Below are 23,280 nucleotides of genomic sequence, written 5' to 3'. Positions count from 1 at the left end.
ATTTGTTAACTTAGCCGCAGCAGTTCAATGCGATAGATAATCTAGCAGAGAGAGAAAAAATAAATCAACAAGTAAATCAATTATGTATATTGAATAGATATAAAAACGTGCAAAAACAGAAATGCTGTATGTTTTTAAAAAAAAGTGAGGTAGTGTCCATTGAGGAATTGGATGGCAGAGGGGAAGAAGCTGTTCCTGAATTGCTGAGTGTGTGCCTTCAGGCTTCTGTACCTCCTACCTGATGGTAGCAGTGAGAAAAGGGCATGCCCCGGGTGCTGGAGGTCCTTAATAATGGATGCTGCCTTTCTGAGACACCGCTCCCTAAAGATGTCCTGGGTACAAGGTGGAGCTGACTAGATTTACAATCTTTTGTAGCTTCTTTCAGTCCTGTGCAGTAGCCCCTCCATATCAGACAGTGATGAAGCCTGTCAGAATGCTCTCCATGGTACAACTATAGAAGTTTTTGAGTGTATTTGTTGACATGCCAAATTGCTTCAAATTCCTAATAAAGTACAGCTGCTGTTTTGCCTTTTTTGTAACTACATCAATATGTCGGATTGAGGTTAGATCTTCGAAGATCATGACACCCAGGAACTTGAAATTGCTCACTCTCTCCACTTCTGATCCCTCAATGAGGATTTATATGTGTTCCTTTGTCTTACCCTTCCTGAGGTCCACAATCAGCTCTTTCGTCTTACCGACGTTGAATGCCAGGTTGTTGCTGCGGCACCACTCCACTAGTTGGCATATCTCACCTGTGTACGCCCTCTTGTCTCCACCTGAGATTCTACCAACAATGGTTACATCATGAAAGGTTACTCTGCAAGTCCCCTTTAAATCTCTCCTCTCACCTGGATCCCATGCCATCTCGTTTGCAATTCTCATTTGCTGGGAGAAAGCCAGGGGCATTTATCCTATAGATATCCCTCGTTCCCCTCTCACCCTATCTGTGCCCCTCCTGGTTTCATATTGCTCTATAAGCTCACTCCACTCCACCCAGGGGAGTCTGTGCTGGAGGCGTTGTGGCACGCGGGGGTGGGGGCGGGCCTCTCCTGTCAATGCTGCTCTCTAGCGTTCGCTCGGTGGAAGAAAGGTGGATTGTGTTCATCCGCGGCTGTAGTATGAAGGACTGCTGCAGACTTGTTCTTACAGAAACGTGGCTCTGGGATGTTATCCCATACACCACAGTTTACAGGCCATGACACAGGGACTTGTCGGCATGGTAACGTAGTGATTAACAGAACACTATTACAGCGCCACCCTCACAGGTTCAATTCCTGCCGCTGTCAGTAAGGAGTTTGTATTTTTTTTGTGAGTAAGTAGCATGCGTATGTTTATATATTATAGTAACTGTGTTCTCCTGCTATTGTACTTATCGAGGGACATAGTCTGGGTGCAGGTCAATGGAAGTAGGCAGTTTAAGTGGTTTGGCATAGACTCGATGGGCTGAAGGGCCTGTTCCTGTGTTGTACTTTTCTATGACTCTATAACTCTATTAAAAATTAAATAAGCAGCATAAAAGGAGCGAATAATAGTGAGGTAGTGTACATGGGTTCATTGTCCATTGAGAAATCTGATGGTGGTGGGGGAAGAAGCTGTTCCTGAATTGTTGAGTGTGAGTCTTAAGGTTCCTGGTCATAGCAACGAGAAGAGGGCATGTCCTCGGTGATGGGGTGGTTAGTGGTCGATGCCACCTTTTGGAGGCATTGCCTTTTGAAGGTGCCCGTAGTGTCCTCTGCGGTTTCTTGTTCTGCATTGGATGATCTAACAGTGTTTTGTCTCCTGTCAATGTTTCAGGGCCAACGATGCGTGAGGGAGAACATTAGTTCACTTGGCCAGGGCTGAGGCGTAGGAATCCCACTTCATTCTGCTGGGGGACGAGGCCATGGGTGAGAATGACAGCGACAAGGGCAACCAGGCCGGGCAGCTCTTTGAAAACTTTGTGCAGGCATCGACTTTCCGGGGAACGCTGCAGGCTTTCCACATCCTTTGCCGCCAACTGGATCTCGACCCCCTGGAGCACCAGGTGTTCTACTGCAACCTGAAGTCAAGGGTCAATACCTGGAAGGCCAAAGCCCTTTGGAACAAGCTCGACAAACAGAGCAGTCACAAGGAGTACAAGAAGGGCAACGCGTGCCCTGACACACAGGTGAGGCATGTTTACGCACAGTGGCCCTCTGATATCCAGGGCAGTTGGTCAGCTCATGTCCAAACCAATGCAGCATGTTGGAAACAGGACTGGTGTTGGAATTGGTTTAATATTATTATTATTATTATTATTTACTTGTGCAAACCAGTCAGAAGTTTTCACTAGTAGATCATAGGAGCAGAATTAGGCCATTTGGCCCATTGTCAACTCTACCATTCTATCATGGCTGATATTTTTTCCTCACCTCATCTCCCACCTCCTGCATCCACCTTCCCCTCACCTGGTCTCACCTGTCACCTGCCAGCTTGTAAAGTGAGTGGAGCAGGGGGCTAAGCACACAGCCTTGCTGATGGAGATTGTGGAGGAGCTGTGGTTACCAATCAGAACTGACTGGGGTCTGCAACAGAGGAAATGAACTATCCAGTGGCACAAGGAGGTGTTGAGGCCAAGGTCTAGGACAGGGGTTCCTGACCTTTTTTTAGGCCATGGATGCTTGTCATTAACCGAGGGGTCCTTGGACTTCAGGTTGGAAATCCCTGATCTAGGAGCTTATTGAATAGTTTGAGGGGATGATAGTATTGAATGCCGAGCTGTAGTCAATGAAGAACATAACGATGTGTGCACCTTTGCTGTCCAGATGTTTCAGGGTTGAATGAAGAGCCAGTGAGATGGCATCTGCTGTGGACCTGTTGCACCAGTTTGAGATCAGAGTTTTCCTTCTCCTGCCGACCACAGCTGATGAGCCTCATCTGCCCAAAGCAACTGGTTTTAAGGCACTAGTTACCCACCTTTGCCCCTTCTCCTGTCAGTAGAACTGGTACCTCTGGGCTTAGTAGCTAAGCCACATGTGAAGGCCAGAAGTCAGACTAGGATGTCAGAGGCTATTTGAGATGCATGCCATTGGGAGCATTTAATAGTTATAGGGAGCTTGTCCCCACTACTCCCCCCCCCCCCCGTATAACAAACTTAAGATGTGAAGGGAGTGTTGTATGTAATGAAAGGTTTGAAGGGACGAAAGGGGGAGACGTATCCTTAAAGAATGCAGGAATCCAGTTCTCATTCTGCACTGTGGTATGAACAGGCCTCGGTGTGCAGGCTGTCTGAGACTCTAAGGGACATTTAATAGAAGCCAGACTCACTTGTGGAAAAGTGTGGTGACCCAGCAGAGATAACCTCTGAAATCCAGAGATCTGGATTGCCACCTTAAATGGCAAGAGGAGCAAGAATGTCTGCGGCCTCCTCCCTTCCTCACTCCCGGGCTATTTTCGGATGCTGTCCCTACACCGAGAACAGAATTCCACGGATTTTTGTGCTGTGGGGCTGATCACTGGCACAAGGGACACTCTGGGCTGTGGGGGGGGGGGGGGGGTCAGCGTTCCCGAGGGAGACCACAACCCTGCTACAGCTGAGCACAGGGGCCCATGAGGGATCAGCACTCAGGCAGCGGCAATCACTGGAAACAATCTCACACCAGCACTCAGGGTCCCGGTATCGAGCTGTCTCACTGCTATTGAAATGCGATCCTTTGAGATCCTCTCTTTTCCAGACTCAAACGTACTTTTCCTCTTCGCACCCCCCCCCCCACTGTTACCACCACTCTTTCCCCCAGTCTTTCCCATTTTTACCCCCACTATGTTCCTCTGTCCTCCTCCTTTCTCCCTTCCCCCTGCTTTCACTCTATCCCCTTCACCCCTTCCCCACCCTTTCTCTCCCCTTCTCCTCTGTTGCTGATGCACCATCAATAACTCTGAGACGTGAGTTAAGGTAGGCTTTTATTGGCTGGAAGAAAGCACAAGCAGCCAGTGACCATCAGACGACATCCTGGAGACTGAGGAAAGGTCTGTGTCCCCAATCGCCTTTATACCGGGGTCCGTGGGAGGAGCCACAGGAGCAGTCGGGGGGGGGGGGGAGGGGAGGGGTGTCCAGACAGGTATATGTATTTCACCACTGTTCCCCCCCCTCACTGTTTCCCCAACCTCACCCCTGTGTTTTCCCTCCTTCTCCCTAACCCATATGTCTTTGGAAAGTGTGAGGGAACCGGAGGACTCCAAGGAAGTCGTGGTCACATGGAGGGTATTTAAACTCCTCCTCCCCCCCCCCCCCCCCGTTCCCACCACCTCCCCATTCACCCTCCCCATCCATAACCCATATGTCTCTGGAACGTGGTCACGGGTAAACCTTACAGATGCTGGCAGGAATTGAACTCTGAACTCGGGAATGCCCCGAGCTGTAATAGTGTCGTGCTGACCACTGCGCTATCGTGGCGCTCTGTGTGAACAGTACGCAGGACCTCGGACCCTGTGTCAACCACAAACCAATTTACCATTTTTATCTGCTTTCCCTTAAACGTCGTTACTATTTCCCACAGGCTGCACAGCAGCTAATCTGTTCCGAGCAAGCTTCCAGTTCAAGCACTGTGAAAGTGTCCAGTGCTCTCTGTTGCCAGTGTTGGTTTGAAAGGTGGGTGTCAGCCCCAGGACTCTGGGGGAACATCCACAGTGTTGACAACACTGAGCTGGGGTCCTTACTGGGTTGGGAGGGTGGGGGGGCTTGTGACTCTTCCCGTCAGTGCTGCTCTCCAGTGTTTGCTCGGTGGAAGATGAGTTGGATTGTGTTCATCTGTGGCTGCACCAGCGTGTGATGAAGCATCACACTGTACCATCTATCTACAGGCCATGACACTCAGGGGCTTGGGCTTTAGTATTATTTTTATACATTTTTTTGTAACTATGTTTTTCTGCCGTTGTAATTATATGTGCCTTGTGCTGCGTGTGAGTGTTGGTACTGTGTTTTGTACCTTGGTCCCATGAGCATTGCTGTTTCATTTGGCTGTATTCGTGGGTATGGTTGAATGACAATTAAACCTGAACTTGAGCAGGTCAGCTGGGAGAGTGGGCAGAGAAATGGCAGATGGAGTTTATCCCAAACTAGATGTACTTTATGAAGTTAAATCAAGCTGGATTTGGTGCCTTGAGGAGCCGTGTAACACAGTGAGACCAAGATGCACATGTAAAGTATGTAGTTTGCTGAAAGTGGAGGCACAGACAGAGAGAATGCTGAAGGGAGAATATGATGTGTTTGTCTTTGTCAGGCAGGGCACTGAGTACTCCAGGTCACAGCTGTGCAAGCAGTGTAGCGGTTAGCATAACACTTTACAGCACCAGCAATCAGAAGCTGAGGGTTCAATACCCACTGCTGTCTGTAAGGAGTTTGAATGTTCTCTCCATACCCACATAGCTTTCCTCCGGGTGCTCTGGTTTACTCCGGCATCCCAAAAGACATGCAGGTTGGGTTTAGTAAGCTGTGGGAATGCAATATTGGTGCCATAAGAATGGTGACACTTGCACGTCCTCAGACTGTTGGTCTTTGATGACACTGATAAGTAGAGATTCCTTGCCTGTAGCTCCATGGGGCTTCATCAAATACCCCTGTTTAGGACTACCATGGGTGAAACCCACAGTCACAGCCATGGGTACTTTAGTAAGATTATATATTGTCATGTACTGCTGCCTCAAAACGCCCATTTCATAACACATGCCAGTGATATTAATCCTGAATCATCTCACTGTATGTTTCAATGTACACGTGACAAATAAAGCTACTCTTTCATCTTGAAAGTCAGAGAACCACAGTAGCTTAACAGTTAGCACGATATTGTTACGCCTTGGGGATCAGAGTTCAGTCCCAGAGTCATCTGTGAAGAGTCTGTATGTCCTCCCCATGGAACGTGTGGGTTTCCTCCCGGTGCTCTGGTTTCCTCCCACAGTCCAAAGATGTACAAGTTAGTAGGCTAATTAGTCATTGTAAATTGTCCCGTGATTAGATTAAGGTTAAATCAGGATTGTTTGGCATTGCTGGGGCAACGTGGCTCAAAAGGCTTACTCCGCGCGCTATCTCTAAATAAATAAAATAATCTGCATCTATTAACTGAGAAGCAGTTGTAGTTGAACTCAGATTAAAAATTTGAATGTTGTACAATATCCCAACCCTTGCGTGCATGTTCTGTGTTCCCAGGCAAAGTCCATCTATTGCATTACAGCTGTGAGTTAGCGAGTGTCTGAATTGTTCAGAGCTGTGATCACCTTGACTGGGAACCAGCACACTTACAGCAGTGCCTTATTTGGTCTGCAGTTAACATGATGTGAATTAGTCATTCTACAGTTGTAGAGCTGGCTCATTCTGACTCACGCCCATCTCCTCTAGTTTAATCATCATCTCAGCTGCACACAGGTGGAACCAATTCTCTCCGCTTAGTTGGAGCCTTGAAGAAACTCTCCTATGTCAGTCATGAGCAAAGCTTCAACTTTCTGGTCAAGAGATTCTGGTTTCAAAAGGTCTTGATGCATCATCCAGAGCAGTCACATTGTATCTGCCTCCGCCACTTCCTCTGGAGCTCATTACTCACCCAAAAACTTAAATCTTTCCCCCCTCAAAGCCCTTTAGTTTTAGATTCCCTACCATGGGCAAAAGACTGACCTTTCACCTTACCTCTGCCTCTCTTGATTTTATAAATTTTATAAGGTCACCCCCTCAGCTTCCTTTGCTCCAGGGAAACCTGTCCTAACCTATTCACCCTTTCCTTACAACTCCAGCCCTCCCGCACCCCCCCCCCCCAGTCCTGTGGAACTTTCCTTCACTCTCTCCAGCTTCATCATGTCCTTCCTGTGGTGTGGTGACCAGAAATGGACAAAATGCTCCCAGTGAAGCCTCATCAATCTCTTGTACAGCTGGAACGTGATGTGCCCACTCTGGTACTAAATGTCCCAGCTGATGATGTGCAAAATGTTTTCTGCACCGTCTTGTCTAACTGTGCCTCCACCTTGAGGGAACTACATTCAGTGGCCACTCTGCTAGGCACAAGAATGGAACCCGGTGTGGCCTTCTGCAGCTGTAGCCCGTCCACTTTAAAGTTCAATGTGTTGTGATTCAGAGATGCTCTTCTGCACACCACTGTTGTAACACGTGGTTATTTGAGTTACTGCCACCTTCCTGTCAGCTTGAACCAGTTTGGCCATTCTCCTCTGACCTCTCTTTTTTACAAGGGGTTTCCATCCACAGAACTGCCACTCACTGGATGTTTTTTGTTTTTTTTTGTACCATTCTCTGTCAACTCTAGAGACTGTTGTATGTGGAAAATCCCAGGAGATCAGCAGTTTCTGAGATACTCAAACCACCCCATCTGGCACCAACAGTCTTTCCACAGTCAAATTCACTTAGATCACATTTTCTCCATTCTGATGTTTGGTCTGAACAAAAACTGAACCTCTTGACCATGTCCGCATGCTCTTATGCATTGAGTTGCTGCCACATGATGGGCTAATTAGATATTTGCATTAACAAGCAAGGGTACCTAATAAAGTGGCTACTATGTGCATGTACTTCAATCCTTAGATCTGCCTATTTTATAACACTCCACAGCGTCCTGCCCCGCTTTAACTTCCCAAGATGTGTCACTATGCTTTTGTCCGAGTTAAATTCCATCTGCCATTCCTTGGCCCACTTCTCCAGTTGATCTAAATCCGCTTATAACATTAGTCAACCTCACACTAGGATAGCGGTGAGCAAAATGCTACACAGCGCCAGTGACCAGGGTTCAATTCCCACCACTGTCTGTAAGGAGTTTCAATATTCTCCCTGCGACCATGTTGGTTTCCTATGGGTGCTCCAGTTCTCCTTCCCATCCTCAAGATGTGCGGGTTAGTAGGATGTGGGTGTAATTGGGCAGTGCAGGCTCATTGGGGTGGAAGGCCTGTTACCACGCTGTATCTAAAAAGACAGAACTCCTTCAGCCAGGGGGTAGCAAATCTGTGGAATTCACTGCCACAGGGTGCTGTCGAGGCCAAGTCATTGGGTATATTTAAAGCAGAGGTTCATAGGTTCTTGATTAGTCAGGGTGCCAAAGGTTACGGGGAGAAGGGAGGAGAATGGGGTTGAGAGGGATAATAAATCAGCCATGATGAAATGGTAGATGGGCTGAGTGGCCTAATTCTGCTCCCATGTCTTATGGTCTAAGAAATTACTACATAAAGTAATATATACCCATGCCTGTGTCAACCACAAATTTGGAGATGATCTCATTGTTTGTGGGTGATTTCTGTGCACAGTACAGCCTCGATGTCTCCAACAGTACAGGGTTGACTTCACTCCAAAGCCACTGAAAATCTTTGGGAGGTTATAAAAGACAGAAGAAACTCTCCACCTATCACCCCTTCTCCTCCCACTCCCTAGGAGGTGACCAAGATGATTGTCTTTAAATCTGTGGATGAAGACAGACTCGAGGCCATCAAAATAAACCAAGGAAGAGAGGCAAATGATCTCTGGTAGATGGTGAAGGAGGGATTGACATGGGTAAATTCTTTACACAAGAAGTGGAGAGCCAGCACCTTAAGCCAGGGCAACAGTGGTAAATATCAAAGCACATCTGTACAGAGTGATCAGTAGAAAGTGTAGGGAGGTACACAGAGTGGTGGGTGTAGGAACCCCTACCTGGGGCGGTGGTATAGGCAGATACATCAGGGGCATTTAAGAAATTTAGATATACACATCGATGATAGAAAAATGCAGAGCCACATAGGAAGGAAGGGCTAGATTGAACTTGGAGTAGGTTAAAGGGTTGGCACAACAGAGTGGGCTGAAGGGCCTGTATCATGCTGGAATGTTCTGTGGGATGTGGGGCAATGGAAGTCAGATTCCTCAGTTCAGGAAGATTTGCCTCGTAGTTCCAATCACAAGAACTTTCCTCACTGTGACCATTTCATAATTCTCTTCATACAAACACATGGCGAAGGATTATTTTAAACTTGAAAGGAGATGCCTGTGGGGCTACTTAGAGACAGATAAGCATTTGGTGCCTTGATAGTGTAACGGTTAGTGGAACGCTATTACAGCTCGGGGTATCAGAGTTCAGAGTTCAATTCCAGTGCTGTTCTGAAAGGAGTCTGTTCCTGTGGAATGCACAGGCCTCCGCCCGTGCTCTGGTTCCCTCCCAGAGTCCAAGGGCATGCTGGGTAGGCTGATTGGTCATTGTAATTTGTCCCGTGATTAGGTTAGGGTTAATTCAGGGTTGTTGTGGGTTGCTGGGGGTGCTGTGGATCAAAGGGTTGGAAAAGCCTACAACGTGCAGTATCACTGAATACTGGAGAAGACACACTCAAGGTGAGAGCGTGACGCTTTATAGGAGATGTGCGTGGCAAGTATTTTTAACCCTTGGTGGTGGGTGCCTGGAATGTGGTGGTAGACCTGATACATTAAGAATTCAGGAGGCTTTATGATAGGTACATGGATATGCAGCAAATGGAGGCATTTGGACATTGTGTAGGCAGAATGGATTGGGTAGATGTTTAAATAGTTAGCACAGCCATGCTGGACCAACAGGCCTGTTTCTGTGCTTTATTGTTCTGTGTTCTGAGAGAGTTCCTTTAGCCAGAGGGTGGAGAATCTGTGGAATTCACTGCCTTGGACAACTGTGGAGACCGAGTGATTGGGTATATTTAAAGGGGAGGTTGATAGGTTCTTTATTAGACAGGGAGTCATAGGTTAAAGGGAGAAGTCTGGACAATGGAGTTAAGAGGGATAATTAATCAACCACGATGGAATGGTGAAACAGACTCGATGGGCCAAATGGCCTGATTCTGCTCCTGTGTCTTATGGTCTTGTGTTCTAGGGTTTGGTGGGGAGATTCTGGGGATGATGAATCCTCGAATCAGTGAATTTTTCCGTGACAGGTGAGTTGTGGAGTCATAGAGCGCTGCAGTAGGCCTTTCAGCCCATCTGGTCCATGCTGAACTGCTAGTCTGCTCAGTCCCAACTACCTGCACCTGGGCCATAGTCCTCCATACCCCTCCTATCTACATACCTATCCAAATTTCTATTAAACATCCACGGCTCCATCGACAGCTCATTCTACATTTGCTCCACCCTCTGAGGGAAGAAATTCCCCCTCAGGTTTTCCTTAAGTGGAAAAAGCTTGTGCATTAATCCAGTCTATACCCCTTATAATTCTGTATACGCCTCATTATGTGCCGTGTCGTATGACATGGGAAATCACGGTCTTCCATCTGTGTTTAACCCGAGAAGTTCTAATAAGTTCTTTAAAACTTTTGCCTGTCCATCTCTTGAAGTAACTCACAAATGTCATGTGCTGTCGACTGCCACTTTCTCTTCCATCATTTTTTTTCCTGTCGAGCAAGATGTTGAGCTTCTCTTTTCTCAGTACATATCCCAGAAATTCCAGCTGCCGTTTCTTGATTGATGATATCTGTTCTCTTCTTATTCCAGCTTTTTGCAACACTTCCTCATTTGTATACATTCTCACACTCTTGTGTACATCCATCAAATCTCTGCTCATTCTCACACTCCTGTGTACATCCATCAAATCTCTCCTCGTTCTCACACTCCTGTATGCATCCATCAAATCTCTCCTCATTCTCACACTCCCGTGTACATCCATCAAATCTCTCCTCATTCTCACACTCCTGTGTACATCCATCAAATCTCTGCTCATTCTCACATTCCTGTGTACATCCATCAAATCTCTGCTCATTCTCACACTCCTGTGTACATCCATCAAATCTCTGCTCATTCTCACACTCCTGTGTACATCCATCAAATCTCTCCTCATTCTCACACTCCTGTGTACATCCATCAAATCTCTCCTCATTCTCACACTCCCGTATACATCCATCAAATCTCTCCTCATTCTCACACTCCTGCGTACATCCATCAAATCTCTCCTCATTCTGACACTCCAGGAAACTACCCACCATGGATCAGAACTGAAGAAGCCTCTCGGATGAGTGGTGAAACATCTTCTAGACAACCCAGCATCCAGTTGCCTTGATTTACCACTGCTTGATATACAGTGACCTGGATGCCTGAGAATCTTCATAGATATATCTGCAAATGCAAATATAAATAAATGGCAATAAATAACAAGAACATGAAATAGCAAGATAAAGAGTCCTTAAGGTGAGATCATTGGTTGTGAGAACACCAGAAATAGAATGAGTGTAGTTATCCAATCACAAACAAGAGAAAATCTGCAGACACTGGAAATCCAAACATCACACATAAGATGGTGGAGGAACTCAGCAGCATCTATGGGGGGGAAAATACAGTCAATGTTTCAGGCTGAGACCCTTCAGCAGGAGTGTAGTTATCCCCTTTTGTTCAAGAGCTTGAGGGATAGTTGCATCTATCATCAAAGATCCTCACCACCCAGACCATGCACTTTTCTCACTGCTGCCATCAAATAGAAGGAAGAAAAGTGCATGGTGGTGAGGATCTTTGATGACAGATGCTGCATTTTTATGGCAACATTTCATGCAGATGTGCTCAGTGGTTGGGAGGACTTTACCAGTGATGTACTGGGCTGAATCTGCTACATTTTGTAGGATTTTCTGCTCAAGAGCATTGGTGTTCCTATACCAGTCTATAAAGCAGCCAGTCAGCACTCTTTCAACCACATATTCATGGAAGTTTGCCAATGTTTTTGATAACATGCCAAATCTCTGCAGACTGCTGAGGAAGTAGAGTTAGTGGTGAGGTTGTGGTGACAGATGTTAAGACCTCAGATAAAGTCAGGAATCAAAAATGTTGAACATGATACAACCTTAGTTGCACATATTTCAATGCAAGAAGTATCGTAGGAAAGGCAGCTGAGGTCAGGGCAATGGTTCGACATCTGGATTATGATATTGTAGCCTTTAGTAAGACCTGGGCCAGCAGGTGGTGGAATGGCATCAGCACCGGACTTCAAGGCAGACGATCCTGAGTTCAAACCTAGCCTCTGTATCTTGCCACATGTGGTCCATGAGGTCATAAAGAGTTGCAAAGTAAGATGGCAGCTCAGTGTTTCAGGGTTCCATTGTTTTAGACAGGACAGAGCGGAGTGGTGGTGTTACTAGTCAGGGAAAGTGTCATGGCTGTACTAAGTCAGGACAGCCTGGAGGACTCGACTAGTGAGGTGGTGTGGCTGGAACTGAGAAATAAGAAAGGTATGACCACATTAATGGGGTTATATTACAGGCCATTTTCAGTCTGTGGGATTTAAAGGAACAAATTTGCAAAGAGATCACAGACTGATGTGAGAAATATAAGGTTGTGATAGTAGGTGATTTAAACTTTCCACATGTCGACTGAGACTCTTGTACTGTAGAAGGACAGATGGGATAAAGTTTGTCAAATGTGTTCAGAAAAGTTTTCTTCATCAGTTTGTACAAGTCCCAAAGAGAGAGTTTGTGATACTTGATCTGCTATTAGGGAATGAGACAGGGCAAGTGACGTAAGTTTGTGTAGGGGAACACTTTGCATCTAGTGATTATAATGCCATTAGTTTCAAATTAAAAAAACAAAAAGTTAGGTCTGGTCTGTGGGTTGAGATTCTAAGTTGGAGAAAGGCCAACTTTGATAGTATCAGAGAGGATCTGGCAAGTGTAGATTAGGACAGACTATTTTCTGGCAAAGGTGTACTTGGTGAACTGTTGAGAGTACAAAGCTTGTAACAAAGCCGTTACAATAAAAGTTGAGGGTAATGTGTACATGTGATTTTGGTTTTCTCGAGATATTGAGGCTCTGCTTAAGAAAAAAAAGGAGGTGCATTGCAGGTAGAGGCAGGTACAAGGGAACAAATGAGATGCTTCTATGGTATTACAAATATAAGAGAACACATAAGAATAAAATCAGGAAGGCTAAAAGAAGGCATGAGGTTGCCCTAACAGACAAGGAGAAGAATCCTAAGGGATTCTATGGAAATGTTGAGAGCAAAAGGATTGCAAGGAACAAAATTGATCCTCTGGAAGACCAGGATGGTAATCCATGTGTAGAGCCAAAAGAAATAGATCTTAAATGGATTCTTTGCATCAGTATTTACGCAGGCGACACATATAGAGTCTGTAGAAGTGAGGCAAAGTGGCATCAACCTCATAGACTCCATACAGATTACAGGAGGAGGTGTTTGCTGTCTTGAGGCAAATCAGGGTGGATAAATCCCCAGGGCCTGACAAGGTGTTCTCTTGGACCCTGCGGGAGGCAAGTGCAGAAATTGCAGGGGCCCTAGCAGAGGTACTAAATCATCCTTAGCAACAGGTGGGGTACAAGAGAATTGGAGGATAGCCAGTGTTTTTCCATTGAGGTCATGGGTTAAGGGTAAAAGGTAAAATATTTAAGGGGACATGAGGAGAAACTTCACTCAGAGGGTCATGAGAGTGTGGAACGAGCTGGATGATAACTTGATTTCAATGTTTAAGAGAAGTTTGGAGATGTACAAGGATGGTAGGGGTCTGGAGGTCAATGGTCCTGGTGCAGGTCAATGGGAGTAGGCAGTTTAAATAGTTTCTGCATGGACTAGATGGACCAAAGGGCCTGTTTCTGTGCTGTTCTTTTCCATGACCATGTCTCTAAACCCATCAATATACTCATTGGTTTGGCCTCCGCAGCTGTATGTGGCAATGTGTTCCACAGATACACCACCCTCAGGGCAAAGAAATTCCTCTTCATCTGTTTTAAAGGGATGTCCCTCTATCCTGGAGATTCCCAACTTAGGGTCCATGGACCCCTTGCTTAATGGTATTGGTCCATGGCATAAAATAGGTTGGGAGCCCCTGAGGCTGTCCCCTTAGATACTGGACTCCCACCACAGGAAACATCCACTCTATCCTGGAGGCAAAGATCTCTCTCCCCTGGTTTGCACTTGCTGACATTGTCTGGGATTGAGATCGCTGGCTTTCTGGAGAGCAGGATTAGGATTCAAGCACTGGGGGTGAGAACGTTGATGAGAAGTCTGCAATCAGGAGAGCGAGAAAGGGCTTGAGTGACCTGTTTCTGCTGGTCCCAACGTGTGCACTGCAGAAGCCAGCCAGAAAGGAAACGCAGTGAAACAATGATAGATTTCACACACGAGCTGATTTACACGTTTAGGAAGGAGCCTCCTGTGAGACTTCCTCTCCTTTCACGGAGCAGCAAGTAAATAATAATTTTCAGCGCAAAATATTTCCTCCTGGTGTGAGCAGAGCTGATTAATTTTCCTCCTGGTGCTTGGGACGGGGAAGTCAGAGTGAGCCAAGATCAACAGCATGACAACGTCATGAGGAAGGTAGTGAAGAGTGAGGGGTAGGCCCCCTCCTGTTTAAAATCTGGGCAGGGACCACACAAAAGCAATGTGTTCTATAGCAGTTTTCCAAACTGTAGGCAATGAAGATCCGAATCTGGTTTATTATCACCAGCATGTGTCATGAGATTTGTTAACTTAGCAGCAGCAGTTCAATGTAATACATCATCTAGAATAAATAAATAAATTTTAGTACAGTATATGTCCATTGAATACATTAGAATTGTACAAAAACAGAATTAATATATATTTAAAAAATTGAGGTACTGTTCATGAGTTCAATGCTGATTTAGGAATCGGATGGCGGAGGGGAAGAAGCTGTTCCTGAATCGCTGAGTGTGTGCCTTCAGGCTTCTGTACCTCCTACCTGATAGTAACAGTGAGAAAAGGGCATGCCCTGGGTGCTGGAGGTCCTCAATAATGGACGCTGCCTTCCTGAGCTAGCGCTCCTTGAAGATGTCCTGGGTACTTTGTAGCCTAGTACCCAAGATGGAGCTGACTAGATCTACAACCCTCTGCAGCTTCTTTCGGTCCAGTGCAGTAGCCCCTTCATACCAGACAGTGATGCAGCCTGTCAGAATGCTCTCCACAGTACAACTATAGAAGTTTTTGAGTGTATTTGTTGACATATCAAATCTCTTTAAACTCCTAATGAAGTATAGTTGCTGTCTTGCCTTCTTTATAACTGCATCGGTATGTTGGGACCAGGTTAGATCCTCGGAGATCTTGACACCCAGGAACTTGAAACTGCTCAATCTCTCAACTTCTGATCCCTCTATGAGGATTTGTGTGTGCTCCTTCGTCTTACCCTTCCTGAAGTCCACAACAGCTCTTTTGTCTTACTGACGTTGAGTGCCAGGTTGTTGCTGCGGCACCACTCCACTAGTTGGCATATCTCACTCCTGTATGCCCTCTTCTCACCAGCTGAGATTCTACCAGCAATGGTTGTATTGTCAGCAGATTTATAGATGGTATTTGAGCTGTGCCTAGCCACAGTCAAGTGGCTAAAGGTGGAAACTTTTGCCCAATTGAAGTTTGAACATGGTTGTAATTTGGCAGGCATGGTGGACAGCGTGTGAGTATAGCTCAGTTCCAGACACGGCAGTATAAAGGTGACCCCGTTATCTGTTTAGAAGAAATTGAATGTGGTCTTGAGTTTGGATGGGACACAGGACAGATGGCAGATGGGACTGATCTTTAGCATCTTCGCTGAAAAGACACCCTCCCACCCTCTCTCAATATCACCCCTCCCACAGTGTGACCCTCCCTCAGTACCACCCCTCCCTTAATACTGCCCATTTCAGGACTGAATAGGAACAGGGATTGACCCTGTTCACCCCCCACCTCAACACCCCCCTAGGTACCCACACCCATCCCCTCATCTGAACCCCCTCTTCCATCCTCTCCCCACCCTCACCTATCTTGTCCTGTTGTCTCCTCTCCTTCTGCTCTCTACCCTCACCTTCGCCTCACCTTTTCTATCTTTCTCCCCACGCCTGAGCATCCCAACTTTGAACACACCCTGCCCAGGGAAGGAATTCCTTGTCAGATGTGTCCAAAATGGAAGAACCCTGGTTGGAGAGAGTTCCAGATGCCCCCACCTGTCCCTCTCACCTCCCCACCCCCAGTATGTCAGACCACACCCCCCCTCCCCCCCCCCCCCCCCCCCCCGGCTCCAGCATTATACATTCCAATAAGCTCACGTCTTGTTCTTCTAAACCACAGCTTGAGGGAGGTCTGGGAATGGAGAGATGGTGAGAGTTTGTGTGAGGTAGGGAAGTTGCCTTGTGGGTAAGAGATTTGTGGGACAGATGGGACAGGGTTGAAGATCTTTCTCAACATCTCTTAAATCGTTCACAGAACATTTGCCTCTATTCTCAGCTCTTCAGTATGCGCAGTCATAGGACACGGAAACAGACCCTTTGGCCCAACTGGTCAGTAATGACCAAGATATGAGCCAGTGTTCGGCTCACGGCCTCCACGTGTCTTTCAAACAATGATAATGTACCTGCCTCGTCCACTTCCACTGACAGCTCGTTCCACACACCCACCAAACTGTGCTTCAGAAAAAATAGCTGGCCCTGAAGTTACTCTTAAAGGAAAAAAGTTGTAGAAGGTAGAGTGTGTGAGTGAATGAGTGAGTGTGTGAGTGTGTGAGTGAGTGAGTGTGTGAGTGTGTGTGTGTGTGTGTGTGTGTGTGTGCATGAGAAAGAGAGTAACCCTCTGTGTTGTGGGCGAGTGACCCTGTGTGTGTATATGTGAGAGACTCTCTCCGTTAGAGTGTGGGTGTAGGTGTCTGCCGGTTGTGTTGTGCCCAGAGCTGATGAGAACATGAGCTGTTTCTGTAATGTGCCTGGAATCCTGGCTGGTTATGTCATTTTCTGCACGGTTTAATAAACAGCAGAAAGAACAGCGGCCCCTCCCTTCCTAGGCAGGCTCTTCGCCAACTCCATGTGGTTCTGATGGGTCAATAGCCCAGGAGTTTTACAGGGGGTTCTCCCAGGGCATGTTGCTCGGGGTCCTGCTCTTGGGGGGGCGGGGCTGTGGGGGGGGGGGAACAGTCTTGCAAAACAATGTACCCTCCTTAAATTATCATCATCTCTCTCCTCTCCTTCGACACTGCCCTTCCCACCATGTGAACTTCCCTCAGTTTGTCATTATCAACATGAGCTTGCTGTGCACATATTCCCCTCCCTAACCCTTGCCCCCTTCTCCCTCGCCCCCCTGCCCCCTCCCTCACCCCCTCCACCCCCGCACCCCCTCCTCCCCCTCTCCACCCCCGCACCCCCTGCCCCCTCCCTCTCCCCCTCCACCCCCACACCCCCTCCTCCCCCTCTCCCCTCTCCCCCTCACTCCCCCTCGACCCGCCCTCCCCTCCCCCTCCCTGTTACACTGTCTCAGTAAGTGTTTCTGTTCCTCCCCCCAGTGCCTGATCATTGGGGCCGGACCCTGTGGCCTCCGAACCAGCATCGAGCTGGCACTACTGGGTTGTAAGGTGGTTGTGCTGGAGAAGAGGGAGACCTTCGCCCGAAACAATGTTCTTCATCTCTGGCCGTCCACTATCCAGGACTTGCGAGCCCTGGGAGCCAAGAAGTTTTACGGCAAGTTCTGTGCCGGAGCGATAGATCACATCAGTAAGTATGCCTCACTGCAGATTCAGTCAACTTTGTGATCACTCTTATGTGAAATTTGTTGTTTTACAACAGCAGTACAGTGCAAATGGTGGGAACCAGGGTAATCCTGGAAACCGGGATTCTCACATCAGTGGTAAGGAAGAGTACATGGAGAGAACTGTGAGGGATGGGATTTATGAGCATTTGGAAAACCCTGGCCTTTTTACGGAGAGCTAGTATGGCTTTGTGTGGTGCGGGTTGTGTCTCAGTAACTTGATTGAGTGTTTTATGATGTGATGAAGGTAGAGCTCTGGATGTTGTGTCCATGGAATTTAGTAAAGCATTTGACAAGGTCCCTAGTGAATTAACCTTTTGGATTCAGAACTGGCTTGCCATAGAAGACAGGGTAGTGGTGGAAGGGACTTATTCTAGCTGGAGGTCTATGATTACTGGTGTTCCACAGGGATCTATATTAGGACCTCAGCTGTTTATGATCTACATGAATGACCTGTTGAATGAATGTAGATGGGTGGGGTGATAAGTTTGCGGATGATACCAAGGATGGTGTTGTAGTTAGTGTAGAAGACTGGTAAAAAATACGGTGGGATATAGATCAGTTCCAGATATTAGAAAACCGTAAGACATAGGTGCAGAATTAGGCCTTTTGGCCCATTGAGTCTGCTCCCCCATTCCGTCATGGCTGATCCATTTCACTTTCAACCCCATTCTCCTGCCTTCTTCCCTTAACCGTTTACTCCCTGACTGATCAAGAACGTATTTACCTCTGCCTTCAATGCACCCAGTGACTTGGCATCCACAGCTGCCTGTGGCAACAAATTCCACAGATTCACCACCCTCTGGCTAAAGAACTTCCTTCTCATTGCTGTTCTAAATGGACATCCCTCTGTTTTGAAGTTTTGCCCTCTAGTTCTAGTTTCCCCCACCAGAAGAGACATTATGTTCTCACCCTCTCTATGTTGGCCTTTCAACATTTGATAGGTTTCAATAAGATCTCCCCCTCATTCTTTTAAATTCCAGACAGTACAGGCCCAGAGCCTTTAATTGCTGGTCATGTGATAACCTTGTCATTCTTGTGAACCAGCCTCTGAACCCTGTCCAACATCAGCACATCCTTTCTTAAATAAGGGGCCCAAAACTGCTCACAATACTCCGTGAGCTCTCACCAGCACTTTATCAAGCCTCAGCATTACATCCTTGCTTTTATATTCTAGTCCTCTTAAAATGAATGCTAACATCACATTTGCCTTCCTCACCACGATTCAGTCTGCAAGTTAACCTTTAGGGAATCCTGCACAAGGACTCCTAAATCCCTTCGTGAATTTTGAATTTTCTGCCTGTCTTGAAAATAGTCTACACTTTTATTCCTTCTACACAACCACTGTACTCAATCTGCCACCTCTTTGCCCATTCTCTTCATCTGTAACCTCACTGCTTCCACAACACTACCTGCCCCTCAACCATCTTCATATCATTTGCAAACTTGGCCTCAAAGGCATCAATTTCATCATCCAAATCATTGACAAAAAGTCTCGGTCCTGACACAGATCCCTGTGGAATACCACTAGTCATCGGCAGCCAATCCGAAAAGGATCCCTTTATTCCCACTGTTTGCTTCCAGCCAATCAAAGGCCTTCTGAAAATCCAAGTACCCAACATCCTCCGATTCTCCTTTCCCTGTTGTTATTTTTTCAAAGAATTTTAACAGATTTATCAGGCAAGATTTTCCCTGAAGAAAATTATGCTGACTTTGGTCTATTTTATCACATGCCTCCAAGTACCCTTAAACCTAATCCTTAACAATTGATTCCAAATTTCTCAACCACTGACATTAGGCTAACTGACCTAAAATTTCCTTTCTTCTACCCCCCCCTTCCTAAAGAATGAAGTTATATTTGCAATTTTCCAGTCCTCTGTAACCATTCCAGAATCTATTGATTCTTCAAAAAGTTATTCCTAGTGCCTTCACAATCTCTTCAGCTATCTCTTTTAGAACCCTAGGGTATATTTCATCTGGTCCAGGGGACTTAAAGTATCTACCTTCAGACCTTTCAGCTTCTCAAGCACCTTCTCGTTAGTAATAGCAATTATACTTGCTTCTGCCCCCTGACATTCTCGAATTTGGGTGGAGAAATGGCAGATGGTGTTTAACTCAGCCAAGTGTGAAGTTTTGCACCTTGGTATGTCAAATGCAAAGAGACATACACTGTTAATGGCAAGGCCCTTACCAGCATTGATGAGCAGAGGGATCTTGGGGTTCAAGTCCATAGCTCTCTGGAAGTGGTTAAGAAGGCATATGGCGTGCTTGCTTTATTAGTCAAGGCAGTGAGTTCAAACATCAGGAAGTTATGTTGTAGCTTTATAAAACTCTAGTTAGGTCTCATTTGGAATATTGCAAACAGTTCTGGTTACCCTGTTGTAGGAAGGAGGTCGAGGCTTTGGAGAGGGTGCAGAAGGGGTTTACCAAGATGCAGCCTGGATTAGAGGGCACGTGCTATAATAAGAAGTTGAATGAACTTGGGTTGTTTTCTCTGAAGCGGCAGAGCCTGAAGTAAAATCAAATAGAGGTTTATAAGATTATGAGAGACATAGATAGAGTAGAGAGACAGTATCCTTTTCCCAGGGTTGAAATGTCTAACACCAGAGGGCATGCATTTAATATGAGAGGGGGGTAAAATTCAAAGGAGATGTGAGGAACAAGTTGTGGTACACAGAGAGTGCTGGGTGCTTGAAATGCACTGCCTGGAGGAAGCAGAAGCATAGAGACTTTTAAGAGACGTTTAGATAGACACGTGAATGTGAGGAAAATGGAGGGATCTGGGCATTGTGCAGGCAGAAGAGATTAGTTTATTTGGCCTTTTGATTTCTAATTTAATTGGCTCAGCACAACATTGAGGGCTGAAGGTCCTGTGCTGTACTGTTCTGTATTCTAAGAGAAAACATTGGCCACCTCTATTGCCTGAGTGGACTCACATCACATTGTCCAACGAGGGGGCAGTGCTGAGGCATTCTCGCTGAAACCCCCTTGCTCTCCAAAGCCCACACTCTAGACCAGCTATCTGACCTGGTTCACATGCCGTTTGTACTGTGCTGTACCGTTCTATGTTCTTGAGAGCCCTACAGCACAAAAACAGGCCATTCAGCCCACCCAGTCTATAGTCTCAGCCAGACCATTAATCATGCCACCTGGACCATTCCCCTCATACCTGTATATCTATCCAAATTTATAGAGTCTATGTTAAAAGCATCAAAATAGAACGTAGCAGCAGAGTATAGGCCCTTCAGCCCGCAATTTTGTTCCAAAGTTGAAATGTCAGTAATTATGATTTCTGTCTGTATTTCTCACTGCCTTGTTAAAACATCCAGCAGAATCAAAGACCCCTCCCACCCCAGACATCTCTGTTCTCTCCCATCAGACAGAAGATACAAAAGCCTGAAAGCAAGATGCACCAGGCTCAAGGACAGCTTCTACCCCACTTCTATAAGACTAATGGTGGTTCCCTAGTACAGTAAAATGAGCTCTTGAACTCACAAGCTATCTTGTAATGACCTTGCACTTTGTCTACCCGAACCACACCTTCATGGTAACTGTTACACTTCATTCTGCACTATCTTGCTCTATCCTAGTGCACTGTGTAATGATCTGATCAGTATGAACAGTATGCAAGACAGGTTTTTCACTGTATCCCCATATGTGTGACAATAATAAATTCCAATACCAATTAAATAAATAATGCAAACAAAGGAATAACCTAAAACACTGAGTGTTTGCAGACTCCTGTATCTCCTCCTAGATGGTAGCAACGAGGAGCAAGCACATCCCAGATGGTGAGATGCCACTTCTTGAGGCTCTACCTCTACCTCAAGATGACCTTGACCATGGGGAAGGTTTTGTCTGTGATGGAGATGGCTGAATCTGCAACCTGCAACCCTCTGCAGCCTCTTTCAATCCTGTGCACTGGAGCCTCCGTGCCAGGCAATGATGCAACCAGTCAGAATTATAGGAAGAATGTGGAAGAATTGGAGAGGGTGCAGACGATGATGGAGTCACAGAGTCATAGAACAATACATCACTTAAACAGGCCCTTCAGCTCAGTTAGTCTGTGCCAAACCATTAATCTGCCTCGTCCTGTTGCTGGAGTTAATAGTGTTATTCCTATTCACTCGATTAGCCAATCCCACATGGGAGGAGTTCACATTCTGTACAAGTTGTGTTAGCAATAAGGGTCGGTGAATATCCTGCAAGACTGGTGTCCTTGTGTGCTCTGCAATCTCTCTCAATGTTGCACCTTCCCACTGAGTTACAACTTAACTGTAACCCTCCTTATCCCTCTCATCCATGTACCAATCCAAATTTCTCTTAAATGTTGAAATAGACCCCACATTCACCACTTCCATTGGCAACTCGTTCCACACTCTCACCACCCTAGAGTGAAGAAGATCCCCTCATGCACCCCTTAACTGTTTCACCTTTCACCTTTAACCCATGACGTCTAGTTGTAGTCTCACCCAACCTCAGAGAAAAGTCTGCTTGCATTTACTCTATCTATACCCCTCAGAATTTTGTTTTTCTCTATCAAATTTCCCCTCTATCTTCCAAATTCTAAGGAATAAACTCCTAACCAATTCAGTCTTTCCCTAAAACTCAGGTCAAGTCCTGGCAACATCCTTGTAAATTTTCTCTGCCCTCTTTCAATCTTGTTTACATCTTTCCTGTAGGTAGGTGACCAAAACTGCACACAATACTCCAAATTAGTCCTCACCAATGTCTTATACAACTTCAGCATAACACCCCAACTCCTGTACTCAATACGGTACATTGATTTATGATGGCCAATGTGCCAAAATCTTCCTTTACGATCCTGTCTACTTATCCTATCCTATCCTATCCTATTCACATTCAATGAATTATGGATCTGTATTCCCAGATACGATTTGGCGTATTCCCAGATACGATTTGGCGGTATGAAGCACTAAGCAGTGCAGCTGATTCATATCGTTTCATACCACCAAATTATATCGTTTCCTCTGAGGTGGTTGGGGACCACTGATTTAAACCACTTCCAACGACACTAATAAACCTGCCCACAAGAATTTTGGTCCCCTTCGGATTCAAGTGCAACCCATTCTTTTTGTACAGGTCCCACCTGCCCCAGAAGAGGTCCCAATTATCCAGAAATTGGAATCCCTATTCCCTGCTCAATTCTTCAGCCACATATTTATCTGCCAGCTCATTCTATTCCTATCCTCACTGTTACGTGGTACAGGCAGCAATCCCAAGATTGCTACTCTCGAGGTCCTGCTTCTCGGTTTCCTTCCTAACCCCCTGTATTCTTTTCTCAAGACCTCATCCCTTTTTCTACCTACGTTGTTGGTACCGATGTGTACAATGACTTATGGCTGCTTACCCTCAGGATATTGTGGATGTGCTCAGAAGCATTGTGGACCCTGGCACCTGGGAGGCAAACTACCATCTATGTTTCCTTTTTGCGTCCACAGAATCGCCTATCTGTCCCCCTGACTAAAGAGTCCCCTATTAATGCTGCCATGCTCTTCAGGTCCCTGTCCCTCTGAGGGTCAGATCTAAAGGCAATGCTGTTGCTTCTCCCAGGCAGGTCATCCTCCCCCACCAGTAAACAAAACTGAGTACGTTGTTGAGGGGAATGACCACATGGGTGTTCTCTACTTTCTGACGTTCTCCATTCCCTCTCTTGACAGTCACCCGTTTATCTGTCTCCCGTAGCCTTGGGATGACTACCTCCCTCTGGCTCCTGTCTATCACTGTTTCACTTTCCCTAACAAGCCGAAGGTCATCGAGCTGCAGCTCCAGTTCCCAACACGGTCTCTAAGGAGCTGCAACTCGATGCATCTGGTGCAGATGTGGCCATTGGGGA

General features: G+C 46.3%; 1 protein-coding gene across 9 annotated transcripts in view; it reads left to right on the top strand.

Annotated features, from left to right (window-relative positions):
* LOC132397426 (F-actin-monooxygenase MICAL2-like) overlaps positions 1 to 23,280 on the top strand; it is a 301,318-nt gene that overhangs the window by 67,523 nt on the left and 210,515 nt on the right. For all 9 annotated transcript variants that reach the window (XR_009513377.1, XM_059976204.1, XM_059976203.1 and 6 more), the window contains exons 2-3: positions 1,798 to 2,149; positions 17,182 to 17,389. Coding sequence is in view for 8 of the 9 variants with exons in the window: in XM_059976204.1 (XP_059832187.1) it covers positions 1,886 to 2,149; positions 17,182 to 17,389 (472 nt within the window). In the remaining variant the exon portion in view is untranslated. The remainder of the gene's footprint in view (positions 1 to 1,797; positions 2,150 to 17,181; positions 17,390 to 23,280) is intronic.

The sequence above is a fragment of the Hypanus sabinus genome, chromosome 7, assembly GCF_030144855.1.
Source record: "Hypanus sabinus isolate sHypSab1 chromosome 7, sHypSab1.hap1, whole genome shotgun sequence".
NCBI lineage: Eukaryota > Metazoa > Chordata > Chondrichthyes > Myliobatiformes > Dasyatidae > Hypanus > Hypanus sabinus.
Note: the sequence above shows the minus strand (reverse complement) of the source record. Positions and strands in the feature narration are given on the sequence as shown.